Source organism: Candoia aspera, chromosome 11, assembly GCF_035149785.1.
Source record: "Candoia aspera isolate rCanAsp1 chromosome 11, rCanAsp1.hap2, whole genome shotgun sequence".
Taxonomy (NCBI): Eukaryota; Metazoa; Chordata; class Lepidosauria; order Squamata; family Boidae; genus Candoia; species Candoia aspera.
The window spans coordinates 25,676,119-25,698,376 of record NC_086163.1 but is presented as its reverse complement, the minus strand read 5'-3'; the positions used below and the strand labels follow the sequence as shown (position 1 = coordinate 25,698,376).

The 22,258-nt window shown below is 47.3% G+C and overlaps 1 protein-coding gene across 1 annotated transcript; it reads right to left on the bottom strand.

Moving 5' to 3' along the window:
• Nucleotides 1-565: 565 nt before the first annotated feature.
• On the bottom strand, nt 566-21,499 carry AP1G1 (adaptor related protein complex 1 subunit gamma 1). Its single transcript, XM_063313023.1, has 23 exons — nt 21,376-21,499; nt 15,509-15,712; nt 13,776-13,900; nt 13,138-13,279; nt 12,709-12,805; nt 12,543-12,619; nt 11,361-11,456; nt 11,184-11,264; nt 11,004-11,102; nt 10,673-10,728; nt 10,255-10,368; nt 9,058-9,198; nt 7,645-7,699; nt 5,595-5,717; nt 5,409-5,498; nt 5,148-5,275; nt 4,750-4,854; nt 3,464-3,605; nt 3,104-3,233; nt 2,932-3,021; nt 2,160-2,320; nt 1,854-1,952; nt 566-1,597 (listed from the first exon to the last, which is right to left on the bottom strand). The coding sequence occupies exons 2-23, from the start codon at nt 15,707-15,709 to the stop codon at nt 1,496-1,498; spliced, it is 2,454 nt and encodes an 817-aa protein (XP_063169093.1). The 5' UTR covers nt 15,710-15,712; nt 21,376-21,499; the 3' UTR covers nt 566-1,495.
• Between the last annotated feature and the right edge of the window lie 759 nt (nt 21,500-22,258).

The window sequence follows — 22,258 nt, the reverse complement described above, 5'->3', positions numbered from 1 at the left end:
TTTGTTTTGCAGGACTGCAAAGCTTAACTCCAGTTGCAGCACACAGTACTTAACATAGTTTGCCCAACATGCTTAGCCAAGATTAATAGTCAAGCTTTAGGCCGCCAAGAGTTTTGTGGACTTGCAGGACATGCTGAACCATCCTGCTTGCTGGGGTGTGGACATCCACTGAACCACAACCAGCCAGCTGTGCTTTTGCCTAGCATATGCAAAACTCACACCAGCATCATACCCTTTCAGAGTCCTTTCCTTCCAGCCCATTAGACTATCGTATAGCCTTTTGGTGCCTTTGATCCAGCCTGGCTTAGAGCCTATGCTGTAGCTCAGAGGGAGCATGCCCAGCTCACTAGAGGCAGGTTCCACTCCTTTCTCTGTAAAGCAGGCAGGGATCCAGGACAGGAACTCAAAGGATTCCTTTATAAACACTTCTCCCAGTCTTTCACTTCTGCATTAAGACTAGTTCTTGTGAAAAGTAGCTGAATTTTTGGATCTAATGCCAAAATAAGATCACTGCACTACTCAATCTTGGACATGAAGTTGCAAAACCAGCTTTAAAAGCAGGACATCTCATTAAACCAGATGGTCTTTATTTCAGTGCCAGTATTACAGGTACAACACAAATGTCCCAGAAGAGCAAATTCAAATGGAATCCAGGACTGACAGACTCAGGAAATGAAGGGGGGGGGGGGAAGCAGCTTTGCAGTGGAGTCTTGAGATGAGTCTTTCTGCAGCTAATAGGTGCCCCCCCCCCTCTCCATCTCTAAGCAGTTTGCCCAGGAACACACCTTTCCTTTCTACTCATCCTACCACAGCTGGCAGCCAAGGAACACACAAAAGGAGGTCCAAGATTTGGGGTGGGGGCACATTGCAAAATGACTTGCTAGAGCAGTCAGTCTCGTCCATCATGATGCTTCTTCAAAGAGGCACTGGCCCAAAATGGGCTTGGCTTCACTGCTCATTGTCCTGCCAAATCCTCTAAGCAGTGCTTCTGTCCAGAACAGCAGATCCGCATGGGACTCAAGCCACTGCTCACCAAGGGTGCAGTCATGTAGAAAAGGCCCCAACATCAGGGGACCCAAGGAGAAAAGAAGGGCACCAGCATCCTTGAACCTGAACAAAAGCATCTAAAGATGGTAACCAGGTAAGAAAGAGCCAAGCCAAACCCAAACCCATCGCACCCACCCATCTGCTGGAGACAAGGTGGCGGCAGCAGCTCCCTTCTTGACAGGGAAGGGGGGAAAGAGCACATGCCCCAATGTGCCCCCTCTTCCCAAAACAAGGGAACGTGGCTTCTGTGGTGGATGGGGCTCAGCAGTTTGTGGGGGGGGGGTGCGCAAGGTTCTTAGATGCTTCAGGATGAGCAAGGTCAGTCCTCCTCCTCTGCAGCAGCAGCAACTCCCCCAGCAGTGGCGAGGCTGGGGGATCTCTGGAGTCACAGGCTCTGCCCAACGTTCCTTTGGCCAACCAGGTAGGGTGAGGAGAGCAGGGCCACAGCTCACTGCCAGGACTGGGGGGGGAAGCAGTTGACTTCCGCCAGGTCCTGCATTGCTGAGCCCTTGTGGTTATATGTCAGCTTGATCCGCATGCGGAGCTGTTGCTACAAAAAAAAAAAATGAAAACAGAGTAGGGGGTGGATGGGAGCAATGCCCAACTGGCCAGATGGGATGCCAAGACACACAGCTGACCAGAGAACAGTAAAGTGAAAGAACTGAATGCCGTGTCTTCCTTGGCTCAAGGCTCTCTCGCTTCCTCCATGCCTCCCTGTGCAACTGAACCACCTCTGTTAAAGGCCATCTGAATGGGAGGGCAGTTAGAGGCTGGAAAGCTGCCTCAGCTGCAGGCCGCTCGCTTACCTTCTGCGGATTCAGGACTTTGATGACTTGCGTGATGGTCCCCGTGTTAAATGCTGGGATGGTGCTACTGCTGGGAGACAGGAGCTGCAGCTGGAATGTCTAGAGGGGAGCAAGTAACACAGCTGTGCTGATTTCCTGGTGGCCCTTCCCAGGGAAGCAAGGCCCTGGACTCCATGGCACCACCAAGCAAGACCTATCAGAAAGTCCTCAAGGCTGCTTGCAGTGCACAGTCTGCTGGTGGCCATTTCCCTTTTTTAAAATCATGGCCCAGGTTAGCCCTACTCCCACCTGAAAGACCAGACCCACCTTTGGTACCGCAGCCTGGAAAACAAAATCTGTCACATCCGAGTCAGTGCTGTTGGAGGCCCGTGTGGTGATGACAGTGATGCTGGGGTTGGTGTTGGAGCGCTCAAAAGCAAAATCAATCTTCAGCCCGTTCTTGTTGTAGGCCGTGATTGGAGGAATGCCTGTGGAGATGCAGCGTTGCTCAAGACCCGGGGCTGCCTGCAACCTCCCTTACTCTTTAGAAGCTCAGATTCCAACACCCCCACAGGCGGAGATGTGAGGAACTGGGCTTTCTCCTTTCCGCCACTGACTGCTGCAGGAGGAAACCTGGTGTTTGTTTCGTGGTGTTTTTCAGTTTTTGAGTCCTGGCAACTGCCTGGACGGGTCCCTGCAGTTTTCTTGGCAAGGTTGTTCGGAAGTGGTTTGCCATTGCCTCCTTCCTAGGGCCGAGAGAGAGGGGCTGGCCCAGGGTCACCTGGCCAGCTTTGTGCCCAAGGTGGGACTAGAACTCATGGCCTCCTGGTTTCTGGCCTGATACCTTAACCACCACACCAAACTGGCTCTAGAAAGCCAGGCTATGTTCATCAATATTGCACCACAACTACCATCACCCCACAAGTTAACCTGGCCTGTTTGCTGGAGTAGGTTTAACCAGCAATGCTTTTAATTGAGGTTACAGTCAGTTATCCTAAGAAATATCTTCAATGGAAAGGAGGGATATACAATTCTAGATGTTAGCAGTTCCTTTCCACACATCTGCCCAACTCAAGTCCAGAGCATTCTACATTCTCACCAGAAGATATGTCATTGAAGATGGGCTGTGAGGAAAGTCCATCCAGCAGAAATGGAGGCTGTGGTATCTGTGGGGCAGGAGCTGGAAGACCTACAAAAACAACAAAGCACTATAGGTCTCAAAAGCCAGGCTTCCCACCATCCTATTCTCCCTCCTGAACACAGGATCTCACCTGTTGTTGGATTGAGATCCCCAAGGAGGTCCAGCAGCTCCCCACCAGCAGAAGCTGCCTTGCTGGAAGGGGCTGTTGATATGACAGGAGTGATATCATTGCTTCCCAGAAGATCCAGAAGGTCATTGGCCTAATGAAAAACATGGAACCAGCCCATTAACACACCTAGAAAAAGGAGCCTGCAACTCAGAAGAAAATAGCCACGGAAGCAGCCAAGCTCGGTCCAGCACCATGGAAGGCGGAGTTTCTGAAGAGTAGCAGCAAAAAAACTATCAACTTAATGGTAGCGTAACACAACTTGCTCCTGCAACCAGCCAGTGCCAAGAGCATGAATTCCACAAAATGTCCCATTCTCTTTACCTGGCTGGCTGGCGGCAGGCTGGAAAGGGGAGGCTTGGTCTCCAAGACTGTTGGCTCTGCTTCGCCATTGGGCTGAGTAACTTCCGTAGGACCATTAGCTGCCAATTTCTCCAGAACCGGCATACGTTCAAGCAGAGCTGACCTGCAAGGGAGCACGGTAACTCACTGGATGGGAGGATCCTGTGGTTCTACTGACATGGAAGGCTGGGGTAGGAGGTAACTGCCCCTGTTCAAGAGAGGGTCTCTCTGATACAGGAACAAGTATGGCCAAAAATGCCTTTCTGTAGCAGAGCCACAATATGCCATCAGCTAACCTCTTTCAGCTGGTGGCAGGCACTTGTGATGTGTGTTTAGGAGATAACTAATAGATCAATAACATGGGTTGTCTGTTAGGCACAATGTATTTTATATAAGCACAAGAACAGTGTTACTTTATCTGGTTTTAGAGTTTATTAGGCTATGTGAACCCAGCCAGAGATGCAGTTTTCCAAAGAATTTAGGAAGTGAAGAAGTTACAGTTGAAACACTCTGAGAGATTCAGGATAAATATCCTTAAATTTAAGACACATTTCTTAGATAACCTTATCTCGTGTTATCTATTACTATCTGCCCAAACATGAAATGTGACTTACAAACTAGTTAGAAGACAATAATTAACTATAGTCCAAAGAAGCATTTTGCTCTTCAATAGAGCAGCTCATTATTTCAGTACAGTAGCAAACAGCTCTTTTACCAGCTCTACATTCAATGAAAAATGCATTATGACTGTGAAGATGTTAGGTTTACCTACTGATCAGAACCTTTTAATATACATTTTGTATTGATAGTGTTTTTCTGTATTCTTAGTTCAGAGAGAGGACATTCCTGGCCTCAGAATGATTCAAAGATAAATTAAAGTTGTGTCTAAGACCTAGAGGCATATATTTCAGGGGAATGGACAATGTATTTCCAAAATCCCAGTGGTAAGTTAATGGCTTAGCGAGAACAGTCCAAGACAGGCTGCTGCTTACGGACAAGAGGCCTACCGATGTTGGAAGACATCACAAACATACTCTGTAACTGCTAGGCTTCGACCTTGCCATAGTTTGCTTTGGAAGAATGAGGCAGTGGACTCTTGGATGCCATTCCCACCCCATCAAGCAAAGATAACACACAAGGAGTTTTGGTCAAATCTGCCTTTCGGCAGCCGTAACTCTTCAAGCTCCACATGTGCGTCTCAGAGCACATCACCTGACAACGAAGGGCTTGGAAGGCAGCAAGGCCCGTCCTGGAGCTCCAGGACTCACCTCATGTGGTCATACTTTTTGAACAAAGCGTTGTACTCCACTGCCCTCTGCTGGAGCTCCACATCAATACTGCTGCCATATATAGAGACCACCTTCTTAATGCGACTGGAGGTGGAGAGAAGAGAGAGATGGTGAAGGGCCACAGAGAAGAGCTTAATTCAGCAGGCATGCTGGTCTCAACCCTTTCACTGCAGCAGGGGGTAGACACAACTACCGTGGCCCTGAATACATTACCCATGGAAATGCCCGACCTCTGTCCCAACTTATTCCTCTGAGACTCAACAGAGAAGAGAGCACTGCAGACTCCTTTCCCAAAGGTCAGTTTCCTCTTTCCAGAAGCTTTTAAGCAAGCTCCGAGACCTGGCTGTAAAGGAAACCCATACCCCGGAGGAACTCACTTGACTGTGCAAGTGAACCGTGTTGACAGTTTCATGATAGCGGTGAGGGCATAGCCCCGTGTAACCGATGCCGTCAAGTTGGAGACGAGGATACTCTCTAAAACGTCGAGGACCTCATCCTCTGTGACCTGGGCAAACCAAGGGTGCAGGCGAGAGTAAGAAAGCTGGGAAAGGAATACTGGCCAAAAGCTGATGCCCCAGGGACCACACCAGCCTGTTTCCTTCAAGGAGGACATCCCTCCCCTTCTCCGGTCCACAGACCTGGATTGGCTCCTCCTCCTCACACTGACCAGATACCAAGAGATCTCCATATTCACCGATGCACCAGGAAGCCACCTGGACCAGGGGCTGCTAGCAGAGGAGAAGGAAAGGAGACTTCAGCAGTGCCCTCTGGCCAGAGACAATCAAGAGGTTCTTCCCACCCATGCCCACACCCACAGTACTTACTTGGGAATAATCTCCCAGGACGGCTCTGTAGAGTTTCTGTACAGTGTAGGCATGCATCTCCATGCTATTGGTGATGAGCTGGATAAGATTGGGCACAGCATCATCACGAACATAGCTCCCTGCCTGGAAGGAGGAGGAGAATGTGACGGTGTTACACCACAGCCAGGGATTGGCACGCAGGAAGAGATTTCTATTGGGGAAGCAACAGATGTTGGGCCAGCCAATTATATACCTCTGTTTTTAAGGTCAGGAGGAGTTCCATAAAAATACAATAGAATGTAAAGTTCTAGTACTCTGTAAGCCACTTAGAGTCCAACTGATTTCAGGTAGTCAGATAAATGTTATTAAACAAATAAAATACTATACCAGCATAACATAGTTTGCAAAATTCCACAGTCCAACTCTCCTCTAAACAGCTCTAAAACCTAACTGACACAGGAGCATAGTCTTGTAGCCATAGGAGAGGTACAGGTAGCCCTCAACCTATGACTATTCATTCAGCAACTGTTCAAAGTTATGACGGAGCTCAACAAACAGTGGTTATGACCGGTCCTTAGAATTCTGGCTGTCCCAGCACCCCCATGGTCACATGATTGCACTCTGGGCACTTGGCAACTAGTTTGTCCTTACAACCAGATGCAGCACTCAGTGATTATGTAGTTGCCATTTGCAACCTTCCCTACCGGCGTCCCCAGAAAGTCAATGGGGAAGCCAGCAGGGAAGGTTGCAAGTCACTGGGGTAAGTCTCCCCCACCCAGGCACGCTCCCTCAGTTCCTCTGCGCTTGCGCCACGCCAATCACTCACACCCTCATGAACCCTCCCCGACCCTGGCCGCGCCTCTCGCGCACCCCCTCGCTTCTTCCTCCACCTGGCAGCAGTCACTTACCTGCCTACCGGCCTGGGACTTGCAACTTCCTGCTGGCTTCCCCACTGACTTTGGTTGTGGGAAGCCGGCAGAAAGTTGCCTCACCTAACAACCATGGGATTCAGTTAATGATGGCAACTGGGACTGCAGGGATTGCCATCGCTAAGCAATACGGTCGTGCTTAGTGATGGAAATTCTGGTCCCAATTGGCGTTGTTAAATCGAGGACTACTTGTAACTGTAGACCCTCAGAGAAAGGGTTTTGTACTGATGGTTTTACTGCACATTAGTAAGATAAACAGAGAAAGTGCTGAAGAGTTCTTAATTGGCCTTACAATGCAGAGAGGGAGAGAAGGCTTCTAAAACAGGTTGACCCGGCATGAACTATTTAAAGTGGTCTCCAAATAGATGGCCACTGCAAATAATAATAATAATAATAATAATAATAATAATAATAATTTATTCAATTTATATGTACCTGATTCCCAGCGACTCTGGGCAGTTTACAAATTGTTAAAAACATTTAAATCAAGAAAACAACACAAAACAAAAAAGAACAGAGACAGCAGAGGTAACAAACCCAGATGGCAACAAACAAAAAAAAGAAAAGGGGGCTTCAATCACACTTGCCAAAGGCCTGGCAAAGAGCCAGGTCTTCAGGGCCCTTCGAAATACCAGCAGGGTGAGGACCATTCAAATCTTGGGGGCAATCTTATTCCAGAGGGCAGGCACTGAGACAGAGAAGGCGCACTTCTGGGGTCCTGATAGATGGAACTGTTTAATTGAAAGAACTTGGAATGTGCCAACCCTGCCAGATTGAACCCGTCAGGCAGATACGATGGGAGACAGGCAGTCCTCAAGGAAAGTCCTATGCCATGTAGGGAAAGTCCTATTCCATGTAGGTAGCAACCAGCACTTGAATCACATCCAGAAGCAAACTGGCAACAAGTGCAGTTCATGTTACTTGTGGCATCCTTGGCTGGCTGGGTTCTTCCTGCCCGCATGCAGCAATAGTAGTCCCTAGTCCCCTTCAAACGCACAGCAGCAGCCAATCAGACTATGAAGAGCAGAACAAGATCCTGTTCTACACCCACTGAACACAAATGCACTGGGAGGCCTGTTGCCTGGCACACATGAAATCAAAGCGCGTGCCTCTGAGGAAGCTGTGCTCAAGACAGCACTCACCGTTGTCAAGACTCGCATGATTGTATCTATGTGCCAGCGTTTAGAAGGAGCATATCTGGAAAATCAACAAACATATTCTGAGAGGATTGCATGACATATTAAAGCACAGTACTGGAGTCATCTGGACTGCACTGCAGACATTTATGAACCGAAGTTAATCCCTACACTGGGGCAGAGGGGGACTTCTGGGGAAGCGATGGTCACCATTATTATTTGGCTCAATGCACAATGGCACCTGGGCAATCTTGCAGAAAGGATGGCGTAAAGGCAAGGTTCCAGCATACAAACGTACCACCCTTTGGAGTCCTTGATGGTCTCTGAGTCCTGTTGTTTTCCTGCAGACGTTTCATTGCCAGACTAGGCAACATGTTCAGTGCGAAAAGGAAGTAGACACTGCGAAAAGGGAGTAAACAGAGAGCAAGGCCTACCCCCTTTTTGCACTGAACATGTTGCCTAGTCTGGCAATGAAACAGCAATGGCATGAGGCCAGGCTACCCGAGGGACCGTCTCATCCCCATAACATTGACCCGTTCCACCCAGTCATGCAGAGAGGGCATGCTACGGACCCTGTCAGTAAGGGAATTCCACTTGGCGGGGTCCAGGAGACAGGCCTTCTCTGCAGTGGCGCCCACCCTCTGGAACATTCTGCCCCCGGAGGTGAGGCAGGCCCCTTCGCTTCTGGCCTTCCGGAAGAATTTGAAGACCTGGTTCTGCTGCCTCACCTGGGATGGGAAGGGCAATAGTTCTTCCTGGGGGTGGCTGGCGCCACAGAGCCCTCCCCACTGAACGAGATCTGATCGCTACTTGGATTTTATACCTATTTTATTTTCTATTTATATTGGTTGTTTGTACTATAACTTATGTCTTTTATGGTTTTGTCAATTTTATTGTAAACCACCCAGAGTCCCCCTTTTTGGGGGAGATGGGCAGTGATAGAAATCTGAAAAATAAACAAACAAATATACATCTGCAAGAAAACAACAAGGCTCAGAGAGCACCAGGACTCCACAGTTCAACCCTGAGCTACAAATATTCTCTTCAATTGGTACCACCCTTTCCTCAATGAAGTCCAATTTTCATTGCTGTTCAAGTCAACACAGCAGCTAAGAATGGGGCGGAGTAGCAAGAAGAGAGCTCCATTGTATTAAAAGTCATTGAGAAGGGCAAAGAACTCCATTATTTTTGTGCCATCCTCTGCTTAGTGCAAAGGTCTCTCCAGTGAACAGTTACTGATCCAGACACCTGTGAAACCCAAGGTAGCCTTTTTAGATATTCTGAGATAGAAGCCTCCTAAACAACCAGTTAAGACAGCAAGCTTTCCTACAACACAGCCTCTAAATGTTGATGGAGGGACTAGAATGGGTGGCAAGACTGGACAGAAATGAATCAATACAAGCTCTTAACATATCTTACTTTTCTGCTGCAAGAAATATTCCTGATGCACAATCTGCCTTGAACTCTGGCTCGCAAGAATCCAAAAAATACAGCAACTCTTTCATCATTCCCCGAATGTTGTTCCCATTCACAAGAGCAAAGCTGAGTTCCATTGCACGCCTGGGAAAGATGAAAGTGATTCATTGGCCATGGTGCACCACCAGGAACTGACACATGGTTCATAGCCCCTTTGACATCACAGCTTCACCCAATGCAGAAGGAAGAAGCTGGGGCCCTGTAAGAACCATGGCACCCAGGAGAGGATATAAGCACCCAATAGAACTTGCGTTAATTAGTCACTGAAAAATTAAGAGATCGATTAAAACTGCAAAGGAAATCCATTCTGTTTTACATTCATGTTCAATAACAACACTCCATGACAGTGGATGCTGTCCCTTCTATTGCTACAGACAGCCCTTCTTTCTTTTGAAATCCTAAATCTCTACCTACAAAGAGTAAATTTATTAAATCTATCCCAAGACTGACTCAAAATTCCACCAAACTGAAATTCTGTAGGAGACATTTCTCTTTTTTGCTGCAAAAGCAATCTCCTCAATGCTAGAAAGGATGAAAAAGACATTAGCAAATATGACCTAACCTGATAATTAGTGATGAATCTTGAGAGTGTAAAGATTATTTTTAACTCTTACAATTGTGGAACTGCATTTTAAAAAATGTGGGTAGCATCTACAAAATGCTGTGGGATTTGAAAAAATGAAATTTATAGCCACTGCCCCACCATCAGTATTGACTCACTCACCCCTGCTGGCTCTCACAACTCCACCCTGCCTTCCAAGACTTCCAAATCTGACATTAAGTTCTTCAATGAATATTTTATTCACAACACCAAAACATTTAAGCAATAAGCAAAATAGCAATCTATTCTTAGGGCACATCATCTTTTTTTTTTTTCCTCCAGAGAAAAGGACAAGGAAATTTACTACAGTGGGTAGACTATTCCAAAGATCTCCAGGGCTATTGAGATCTACATCTTGACATAAAAAAGATGCAGAATGCTGCAGAGGCCATCCCAGGGAAAGCAATACTTTGGATATAGTTCTTGGCTCCCTGGAAAAGACTAGCTAAAAGAAAAGAAAAAGACCAAGCAGAAGAAATGCTGGGCAGCCAGAGGTCATTTATGATCCCAGCCTGACCTTTCCTTCCAGCTTCACTCACCGTTTGATGGAGACATCCAGATCCTTTAAGCAGTCCACAATGGTGCTCCGGTGCCGCTGGACAGCATTGTGGTCAGTCTGTACAGTCTTCAATAAGGATGTCAGAGCTACATATCTGAGAAACAAGAAACTAATGCTTTAGATGATGGCAGCTGCTCTGCATTGCAGCATACTGAAGGGCTCCTGCCGAGAGCAAAGGGGCAGACAAGTCCACTCAGAAAAGCTCCCAGAATCAGCTTTGGTCTGCTAAGCAACAGAAATATCTCACCACGGCATGAAAAAGAAACTCGAGTTAACTATTGCATTGGACTGAGCAGAAAATACATTCCCAGCCACACCTCAGAGATGCCTGGTGCTGACCCAGGATGTGAGGCGGTGGCCAGGCCTGTTTCAACCATAAAACGCATTGACAGGCTTACCTTATATTCTTGTCATTGTTGAGCAAGAACCGACCAAGAATGTTAATGGCCAGCACCTGCGGGGAGAGACAGACAGGCAAGGTCACAAAGAGCCTCCTGCCAGAATTTTCCGCTCTCCAACAAAAAGTGCCCAGAGGGGGTAGGAAGCGGGAGCAGCAAGGCAGAACACTGGTCGGCCAAGGAACTGAAGCACACAGGCTACACCCTGCTGATGCCCCAATCAGACTTCTCCTTCTGAAATGTTCTGGTGCTCATGAGGAAGCCTGGGAAAGCGATGTTCCAATGTGGCAGCTGTTGCCCCTTGGGAACCCACAGAGCCAAAGCGACGTACTCTCAGACCGCTCTCAGACTTTATGTCCATGATAGTTAAGACAGTTTCATAAAGAATGGCATTTCCCACATTTTTGCTTGTTTCCGTGTTCGTTGCCACCTGGAACACAGAGGACGGTTTACAGTTTTTGGGTTTCCAGCCCAGGACCTCCTAAGCACCACCTGCCCGTAGTCTCCTCACCTGGGCAAGAATGTCATTCATTGCTTCACTGGAGTCATCATCATTTCGGCCCAGAATTCTCAGCAACCGCAGGATTCGAACCTGCAAAAGATCATGTCTGTGGTCTGAGCTTCTCAGGGTCCTGAAGACAACTCACAGAGCAAACAAATCCTGCTCCCTGCCTCCGGAACAACTGACCTGCAGAAAGGGGTCACTGATCCCAGAAACGTCATGCTCCGGAGAATAGCCCGACATAATAAGGTTTTTCAGAATGCGAACAAGCTGGGGCACCAGCTGAAAAGAACACAGATATCAGGAGTTGGATTTTGGGCTCTATGACTTGCAGTTCTATTTGACGAACCTCTCACAAAGAAAAGACCCTTTGCCGAGCTTCTCCCCAGCACATTTAACACTCAGGGTGTTTTTTCCTGCAGTACTGTATGGTGGCATTAGTCCATGCATCAGCACAAAAACAAAAAAGGCTGCAGTTGCAAGAGGTAGTGGTGGAGTGGGGCGAGACTGAAGGCCAAAATCTCCGAATAGGCTCAGGGTGGCTCCCATTAATAGAAGCCCACTGAGATCAATGGAACCCAGCCCATCCTTATCTCTGCCTCTTTTTCCACCACAAATTTCCCATGAAAACACACCAGCAACAGGGTATTCTCTGTTTAGCAAAGTGCTGTGGTTATAGCAACGCAAGTCCCTCCAAGTGTAGACAAGCAGGGTTAATCCAACAGAGAAGAAGAGCTGCCATGCCTATCAGCAACAGGCAGGGCATTTGCCTCTACCAACCCACAGCAAGCATGCACTGCAGTGGGGGAGGGGGGAGCAGGGAATGTGAGCACCTTCTTACCTTTTCATTCTAACCCACCAGAGCAGGATTCCAAGCAGACAAAGGGGACAAAAGAGATGAAGTTAAGTATTGGGCAGAGAAGACTCAGCTAGCAGCATCAACCACCATCACCAACACATCAGGCAGCCAGGGCACTTGAGATACTGAGGGTCCTCCTCCCTCAACCACAACCCTCCCCAGGGGAAAAGCAGCTTCACTCCACTCCACCCCCATGCTCTCTCCACATTTGCAGACAGCAGGCAGAGGCTAGTCCTCTCCACCCTCAAGGCTAAGCAGTGGAAGCAGCAGCAGCAGCTCCTGCCTTGGCTCAGATCTTATTCAGTTCTGATGGGCAGTTTGTTCATAAAACAGAACAAGCCAAAGATACTCTAACAGGCAGAAAGGAGTGTCATTTATCATGGGGGTCTACAGAGCATGAAATACACATCCTGGCACACGCTCAGGGACCATCTTGCCACAGCCAGGAAAAGAAGCTGATTCTTGTCACTTAAAGGACAAGGACAGGAACTCAACTGCAATGGTCTCACCTTTCTGAAGTGGGCAAGCATGTCTGGGCTTCTTTCACACATTTCAGTGAGGAGGACCACAGAAGTGTGAAGGACACCTGTGTGAAGGAGCACATGAACCCACTTTTTATGTGGCCACTGCGCAACAAAGTTGTGGGAAGATGCCACGGCTGAAAAGAATTATTACCATGGTTCTTCTCATTCAGCAGGTTTTTTGTGGCTGGCAAAAACATCTCCATCAGTTCAGGCACCTTCCTGATGACATGAACGGCACATAGGGCTGCCTGTAAATGAATGGGAGGGATCAGCATGTTCTAAGCACCTCTTGAGCGCTCCCCAAAGAAACAGGCTGCTTTATTTGGATTTTATTCAAGTTCTGGGATTTACAAAATTGGGCAGAAGGATCAGAAGCCTGCATGCATAGGACACATACACTGCCAAGAGAAAGGCAACAATCTAGGGCAATGCTCCATAGGCACAGCCTCCTTCCCCTGACAACTGAAATGAAGTAAGCCAAAGTCTGCATGTAAGAAGAAAAGAAAGAGAACTTCACCAGCCACTGATGGCAGCAAAACCCTTACCAAGTTCAGGAAAACTCAGTCCCTCAAGGAGATACCTTTTTCCTTAGGTAGGAGTTAGATGTCTTCAGAAGCTTCTCCACCTCCCCAGCAAGGTCCCGGCACATTTCAGAAGAACCCATGCAGCCCAGGGTGCAGAGTGCCAGGCCCTGAACATATTGTGTGCTGTGATTAAGGTCACTGCAGATGAAGAAAGCAACAGGTTCAGGAACTGCCAGGAAGAAGCCAAGAACTGAGGAGGAAGTGCATCAGATGTTGTTTCTGGACAACACAACTCAGCTGTGAATGTTCACCTGCCAATGTGCGCATTGCAAATAAAATGGCTTCTCAACCAACAGAGAGGGTTAAAGCCTCTGGAAGCCTCTGGAATCCCTAGTTTAATCACCAAGTCACCTGGTGCACATAATGAATACTCCAGAAGACTACAGATAGAGAGTAGGAAGTTTGTGCTCTGTCCCAGGCAGACAGGCAATTCACTAGCATCTCCAATAGGCCCAGTTCAACTCCTCAACTACTTGGCTGTCTCTTACAGACTATGCAGGAACAGCATACTTCTCCTTTCTGTCTAAGGTACTCAAAGAAGTAGGAGAACAAACACTGCTCAGAATCAGGTTCCAAACACTAGATAAAGATTTCTTACTTCCACCCTCAATCCCAGGAAAGCAAGCAGACTTACTTCTTGATGCAATTGGTCATGAGGAGATGAACATCCTGCCTCTCATCCAGGAGTAACATGGCTCCAAGATATCCAATGCGCTTGTCTGTGAATTTCTGAGAGGCAATCAGCTTTAGGCACTCCAGCTGCAAGTGGGACAGAGAAGTCAGTGGGAGCCATTTTTAAGCTTTGGCACTTTCATTACATGAAGGTCCCTACATGACCAAAGTGATCCCTGCCCAGTTCAAGGCTGGAAAGAAGCTTGGAGAACATTAGCTGCCTGATATACTTGTGCTTCAAATGCCCAGGCCAGTCCTGGGCTGCTGTAGGAGAAATAAAATCTGCGTCCATAGGGCAGTGGTGACCAAAAAAACAGCATTCCCCTTAGAAAAGGATAATGTGAGTGGCAGTTGGGCTGCAAATGTATGGAAATGCTCAAGGTATCTCCAACTCAGCACACTCCCCACTTGCCTTGGCAAGCCAATAAAAATTGTAGACTTCTGTAGTATTTATGTATGTATTTATAGGATTTACTGTATATGGCCACCTATCTCACACAGAGCTCCTAGGCAGCTCGCAACAATCAATAAAAACAGCATTAACAACCCTTCCCACCAGGCACCAGACCAACCAACTATAAACTTTCTGGTTCAACCCCCATCCTAGCCCAAGTACAGTATGCAACATTACAAAAAGCTCACTTTTATTAGTTTTCAATACACAACTACAAAAAAGAAAAAACAAGCATGAATGCCAAATCCCCCCCTGCAAAAAACCCCATAGGATATAAGAAAACCAGATAAACCAAACAAGCAAAAAGAAAAATCTAAATCACACAACACAATGATTATATCCACATAGAGATTACTAACTCAGAAATGTGAATTGCCCATGCTGCCCCTGGGCTCACAGGATCTCAACTATTCTGGAAGCACTTTGAGAGACATCTAAGAGGAGGATTTGGTGAAATGAGAAAGCTTTAAGTTACCTTAACTGCATACGGATGCAGTTTTGGCATAACTGAGGCTGGCAGGAGTAGGCAAGTGGGGCTTAAAGGCCTAATGTGCAGCCACAACACTGGTTTTCTCTACCTGCAGTAGCTGTTGCTATAGAAACATTGCAAAGCTGGATTCACTGTGCACTCCATGAGCAGTTCTGAAGGAGCTACCTGAGGAGCAGCCACACCAATCAGGCAATAGGAGATCATCGTATCAGGGAAAAATTGTGTAATGATGGAAGGAGTCTGCAGCTGCCTCTGCTTCTCCCATTATACAAACTCCAAGCCAGTTTCAATGTGCTAGACAAACTCTGCACAATGGTATAGCACGAGGAACAGGTAAAGGTGCAGCATCTCACACCTGGGGCAGGAGAGGTTACTATTTGTCCCAAGTCAGATAAAAGCTGACTCAACACCTGAAGTCTTATTTGGAGACTATCAACCTGGGGAAGAGCCTTTTGACTGAATAATACACACCATCCTATTTTTCTGAAGTAACATTAGCTGCCACAAAACGAAATCCATGTCATATAACCGGGAGAAATATTCTTTGGCCATCAATGGAAACTGTGAGATCCTCTTCCTCTCTAGTATCCCTCTCCTGCAGGAGTTTCCAGAAGCTTTCTCCCACACTCACAAGGGTAAAGACTGTAAGGCACTTGGCTGCTCATCAAATGCGAATGCTGTATGTCCAAAGTCTGGATTTCAAGGGCAGAGGGTGCTCACCTGTTTACCATCCCAAAAGAAGGTGGCTCACCTGTCCAAAGTGGGCAGGGTAGCCCAGCATGTGCATGTACAGCAACTTGGCTACATTCCGGCAGCGGTATGTGTTGTCCTCTTCTCGAAAGGATGATCGGATAGCAGCACATTCTTTCTGAATCATCTCCCTTTCTTCTGCCTGGGTACGTGCAGTCCGGATGGTCCGGATCAACTCCCGGAGTCTGATGGGGGCTGGCATCCTCTAATAAAAGGAGGACCAGAAGAACAGGTGAAATCAATGGACGCAGACCTTCAATGTACCCTGCAGGAGAATTTCCCAAATAAGAATCTCTTTGCTAATCTTGACTCCATTCCCAGTATTTCCTATGGTTAATCCAGGGTTGCCATCCCAAACCAGCAGTCTCAAGCTACTATATAAAGGAGTACTGTACAGAGTGCAACCCCATGGATGTGTGGAAACAACAGTAACTCTATTGCTGACTATGAATACACCTAGAATTAAAATAAAACATAGCTGTATTTCCTACTTGTAAGTAGAAGGCAATGCACTCTTCTGTACTCATGGCAACCCAAAATATGGATATGCTCAGGTGTCCCTCAGGTTATGACCACTCATTCAGCAACCATTCAAACTTAAGAAAGTGCTGAACGAGTGATAGTTATGACCGGTCCTTGCAGTTCCGGCCACTGCACTGTCCCTGAAGTCATGTGATTGTGATCCGGGCACTCAGCGTGTGGCTCGAGATTACATCACAGTGAGCCATGGTCATGTGATAGCAATTTCTGACATTCCCTGCCAGCTTCCTACAAGCAAAGTCAATGTGGAAGCAATGACCCACGCAGTCCTCACTTAATGACGCTAATCAGGGACTGCCGGAACTGCCATCGTAAGCCGGTGTGGTCATGTGACATCATGCTTTATGACCACGCTGCTCTGTGATGGCAATTCTGCTTCCAATTGCCATTGTAAGCTGAGGACTACCTGTAATCCTGAATGACTCCATGTAACTTCACACACAACTTTTTAAGTAATGGAGATTCTCCTATGGGAGATGAGCTGTCCCCAGAAAAATAACATAAATGCTATTGGGATGGGAAGCAATAAGGGGGAATGCTACTTTTTTTTAAGCAGCTCTCGAAAAGCTCCAGATAGATACATTTCAAAATTATGTTAATAATACAAGTCACGATACCATAGGTTTGGAAATAACGTAATTGTGACGTCATGAAATGTCAGACTATACATTTCTTAAAATTGTGCAAGAAGCTGCCAGAAATGCTAATCCTTTCAAGTAAGTATTTCTATAATTCTACAACATGTCTTGTTGGCTTGATGTACTTTATTAAAAAAGAAACTTCAGAGCTAGCACCAGTCCCATCCTTACTAATTCCAATTCCTTCTTCAGCAAAACCATTGGTTCCCCAAGTTGATTTAATAAGATCCTCCTCACACCCAATTTCAAGGGCTGTTACAGAGCCATTAGGAATGTCTTAAAGGAAACATTAACACAACCTGTTCTAAAGTTGTATTTTACAACATAAGCCATGTTTATTTTTTCTACAACCTCACAAAAACAAGAGCAATCAAACAGCACAAGAAGTCAAATCTATTGTACCGTTAAAAGGAACAATTGAATGATTCCTAGCAACATCCCAGCCAAATGCATGGCTCAATTGTAGTGCATGAATGCCAGTTAAATGGACTCCTGTGTTTCTAGAGCGAGTCTGCCAAGAAGAGGATATATTGTAAAGAACCAATCGAAGAGAATCTCTGTAGCTCAAGGTTGAACGGTGGAGTCCTTGATGCTCTCTGAGCTTGGTTGTTTTCTTGCAGACATTTCTTTGCCCGACTAGGCAACATCTTCAGTGCTTGCAGGGAGTGGGGTTTGCTCTCTGTTTATATACAGTGTGTTTGCCCTGACAACCCTAACCCTGACACGGTCAGGGCAAACGACTATATATAAACAGAGAGCAAACCCCACTCCCTGCTAGCACTAAAGATGTTGCCTAGACGGGCAATGAAACGTCTGGAAGAAAACAACCAAGCTCAGAGAGCACCAAGAACTCCACACATTGTGAAGAGCTGTAGAAACCATAGACCTGTCAACTTGATGCCTAGACTGGGTAATCTTTGAACATAATAACAATTAGGAGTTTTAGGTATGTTCGCCACCTTGAGTTATACATAAAAAAGGATGATGATGATATAAAGATAAAAATAAAAATAGCGTGATTGTGAGCACTTGGATAAGCATGCTACAATTAACAGAAACCAACATGAGTTTGTTACAAAGAAATCATACCAGACTACTCTCAACGCCTGACAGTTAGTAACTTGGAAATTCAGGGGGATGCTATAGACAGAGTATACGTAGACCTCAGCAAAGCCTTTGACAGAGTGCCTAAGAATATTCTCCTTAATAAAAAGATAAAATAGGGACTAGATTATTCCAGTCAGAAGGATTCATAGTTGGCTGAATGGCTGCACCCAAAGAGTCCTCATTATTGTCTCCACTTCAGTTTCGAGGGAAGTATCAAGTGAGGAGCATAGGGCTGTGTCTTGGACCCTGTGCTGTTCAACATTCTCATCAATGTCTTGGACAAGAGAGTTAACTGTCACTTGTAATAGATGCAGATGACATGTAGCTGGTGATGGTGAAGGGTCAGAAATTCAAACCCTATGAGAAATTGTTAAATGCCTGGGCACATTTAGCCTACAGAAAAGATGACTTTGCAGAGATATGATAGCAGATTTCAAACATCTGAGGGACCATCACACAGAAAGAAGAGAAAGCTTATTCTCCATAGCCAACTCTATATTCATACATCGGCTATGAGAAATCTTGGAGATCCTTCCTCTCTCTTGCTTTAGAACATGTTCAATGAGAGGTTCCACTCCTGCCATCTGTATTCAATTTCACTGTGAAGCTCTGCTAACCGAAGACACCCAGCCCTGCTCAGAATCAGCCCAAGGGCTGAAGAGACAGCAGGAATCACCGCTTATTAGTACAACTTTACCTCTGACTACAATGTTTTTGAACCAAATATCCTAAATAACTGTTTGTAAGTGGGGATTTAAAACAAAATACAACACCCCTGTAATCACCTCTAACATAGTACAATCACCAATACAGGATGCCTGCAACATGCTAAGCCACAATCAGCTGAATAATGGCTTACCGCATTAACTTAATTTTATGGTTCAAGACACTGTACACTGAACCATAAATTAACCACCCAGGCTGAGTTAACACAATACACCAGGCTAATGGTGACAGGATACTTTATGACTAAGCATATTGTGTGAATACAGCTTAAAGGTATCTATAAATTAAATCCACAGTTAGGGTTATTTCAATGGATAAGTTATTTCTCTGTGTTTATACTGGTTATTACCAGTTAGCTGTGACTATCTTGTTTAGCAATTTTCCTAAACCAGAAAGCAATACCAAACTACAGAAGTCTTGTCTGAAATCTAAAAGTACATATTTTTATTGCTCAGCTTCATTTGTTTACTTCATATTCTCCAACCATGCTTCTTTACATATAGCTGCATCCTCAACACTTCCTGTGAACAGATCTCATATCATCAGGGTAAACTCATCAAACTGCTGCTTGTTTTTTGGTATGAGGGAAGACAGACATGAGATCTAAAAGCTTTGCTATTTATCAACCCGTCCTCCCACAGCTACCAGAGGCAAGTTTTTTTTAGGGTTAGGATTAACGCTTCCAAAATCTTAAATCTAAGATGGCAAATTGCTCATGTACAAGGCTCTGCTAACCCCAGTCAAAATGTATTGTTCAAAGGCATCTGTATTAGAAGTTTTCAAAACAATTTTCATTATTTAGGTCCAGTGTATGACTTAGGAAGCCATTCAGCAGATGCAGCATTGCTGAAGATACACAAAAGTGGCAACCTTGATTGCTTCTACAAGATTTACTGGGAATCCTATGTAGAAAGTCAGCAGGATGTTTCACACAATGTAGTAAGTTATGCTATGGTTATTTGGTGTCGTTGTAGCATGTTGTAAATTCACTAAACCATTGCTAAAAGCCAGCAATGTATTGTGATGAATTAACCCACGAAGGATTTTACATAAGCCATGTTCACATGCACAGGCAAATTTTCAAGTACAAATTCTTTTCAGAGGAGTTTCCTTACAACAAGCCTCTTTTCCTGCTCCTGAAAAATATCATGCACATTTCTAGGACCTCCCCACCCCCAATGGAAATTTAAAGACTTATTCTGTTGTGGTTAATTTAGGATTAGTTACATGACACTACACTACAGCTGAGTCAGAGAACAAAGCAAAGATAACAACATAATACCATAGGGACAGTTGTGTGAAGGAACGGATTAAAGGGATCTGCTACAGACAACAGCATCAGGCAGGAGGAGAGATGAAAGCAGGAATTAATGTCTGAATTGCTCAGCAACACACAACATTGTCTTTATGGCTCTGCAGGACAAATGCACCTGAGGGGGCAGACTGTTTCATTATACTGGAGCCACCACTGCGAACTGCCTCTGGGCCCCCCAAACGTTTTACCTTCGTATGTGGTATGGTCCCTAAGCATTCCCCATCAGCATGAACACACAGTCAGGCTGATTCTAACTGGAGATGGCCCTGAAAGTACATAGAAGTCCAGGCCTTATGGGTTATGGTCAGTACTTTTAATTGGTCCTGGAAAGTTTCTGCACTGGTGTTATATTGCCAGAGTGGCTAGGTCCTGCTGTCACCTAGGCTGCCACATTCTGGACTAATTCAATTCTTGAATTATCATCAAAGGCAGCCCCATGTAGACTGTGCTGTGGTAATAAAAACACAAGGTGATATAAGTAAGTTATCACTGTCCCAAAAAATTGCAACTGGGGGAACGAGCTGAAGCTGGGCAAAGGCTCCGCCATCCACAGGCTGTACCTACTACTCTAACGGGAGCTGTGAATTCAAGAGAATGCTCAAGTCAGAGACCTGAACCTGAGGAGTACAATCACATCCTAATATTCACATCACAACATCCAGTATTGCAATTAAAATTAAGTTTTGTCACAAGATGCTTCCACATGGCAACACCAACAAAAGCACTAACCAAAGGCATGACACATTTACCCATGGCCAATACATTAACCCTAATTTATTTAACTTTATAGGTGTGCTTGAAAGAGCTCTTGTAGTTTCCCTGTTTGTTTCCCCTTATCTTCAGGGTTGTGGAAGGGACCCCCTCACTTCCTTGTGGGTCTTAGCTTTTCAGGTTCACAGCTCATCGGTTGCTCTGGAATACTGCGTACAGCTCTTGTCACCACTTCGGAAAAGGGCATGAGCTGGAAGAAGGCAACCAGAATGACTGGGGAGGGGAAGGCTGAACCACCTTGCCTGAGAGAAAAGGCCAGAACGTTAAGGACTCTAGCTTGCAAAAAGGCCACTCAGACGAACAAGATCGAAGAGGACATAAAATGCTTTTCCTCTGTAGGACAACCCCTGGAGGCCGGTCTCAATGTCGAAAGTCGCTGGCGGCCTCATTCCCATCAGACTTTCCCGGAGGAGAGCCAGCCACTCGCCCGCCCATCCGGCGAGGCCGTCGACCCCGTGGTGGGTCCGCCGGCCGTTCAGGATTCCCCGATCAGGAAAGCGAAGGTGGGCCTGGGCGGGCGTCCTCGGGGCCGGGCCGGCTCTGTGGGGCACGACGGCCCAGAGACGGAAGGGAGCAGATGGGCCGAGCTCAGCCCCGACCCGAGAGGCAGGCACTGAAACCAAGCCCGGGCCCCACGCCTCCCCCACGGGAAACGGCCAGGCCCTGGCGGACGGGAAAGGCTCAGTCAGCCGCGGGAGGGGAATCGAGACGCGCCAGTCGTCCTTGGAGGGGGCGGGCCGGACCGCTAACTTTTCCCGAGCGCGCACTCACCGGGCCGGGTCCCTGCGGCGATGGCGGCGACAGCGGCAGGAGCCTGGCATCCAAAATGGCGGCGGCGGAACCTCAGCACCGATACCGCAGGCGGAGGAATCCTGCGGCCGGGACTTGCTGGCTTTTCTCCCTCTGGGCGCGGCGGTTACCCACTGCGACTGCTCGACGCGGTAGACCCCGGGAGGACCCCCTTTCGGGGCCGGCAACTCTCGCTGCGCGCGCGACTAACAGCCGCCTGCAGGACTCGTTTCTCGAGCGGAGGCATCCAAGGTGGGGAACACGACGACCGCCCCGCGGCAGGCAGTGATGACGTCAAACGCCTGCCGAGTCACCGCGGCCGTTGTGCTGGCGATGTCTGTCCGTCTGGAACTCGCCGGCGAGCGTGAAGGTTCCGCCCGGGGATGCATCTCTCCCGGGCTTCCAAAGAAGCGGGAGGGGTGGGAGCGGCGCTAGTATGACGAAGCGCTGCGGATGGCCCCGCCAGTGAATGCTTGGGCCCCCGGGCCCGCGCAGGATTCCTCCGGGGCAGGTACCTCTGCGCCTGGCAGAGGAGGGGGGGCGACCACGTTACTGTTAAAAGTTCGGGCGTTGAACGGCAGCCTCGCGGCGGACCAGCCCGCTGGACAAGGTGCAGGAAATCCTGGGTCCGAATCCTCCGTCACAGGCAAGGCGCCGCGGGGGCCTTTTCCGGGAGGAAAGCGGGGTAAATGTCCAACACAGCTTCGACCCCGGCGGGCGGGTGCGCGTGTCTCCCGCTGGCACGTAGGGTGTGTCCGGGACTGCCCTTCCCCCGGGGCGGGGAGCGCTCGCAGCGAACCTAGACGGCGCGTGACTGTTACGAAAAGGTGGCTGAGCTTAAGACCAGAGCCTAAGCCATGACAGC

Bases quoted from the DNA above. Each gene is read 5' to 3' on its own strand.
- AP1G1 (XM_063313023.1), bottom strand. From the start codon at position 15,709: ATGCCAGCCCCCATCAGACTCCGGGAGTTGATCCGGACCATCCGGACT. The intron at 13,901-15,508 runs GTGAGCCACCTT...TCCCACTTGCAG, and splicing joins ACCCTGCCCACTTTGGACAG to CTGGAGTGCCTAAAGCTGAT. The intron at 3,606-4,749 runs GTGAGTCCTGGA...GCTCCCTTGCAG, and splicing joins AAAAAGTATGACCACATGAG to GTCAGCTCTGCTTGAACGTA.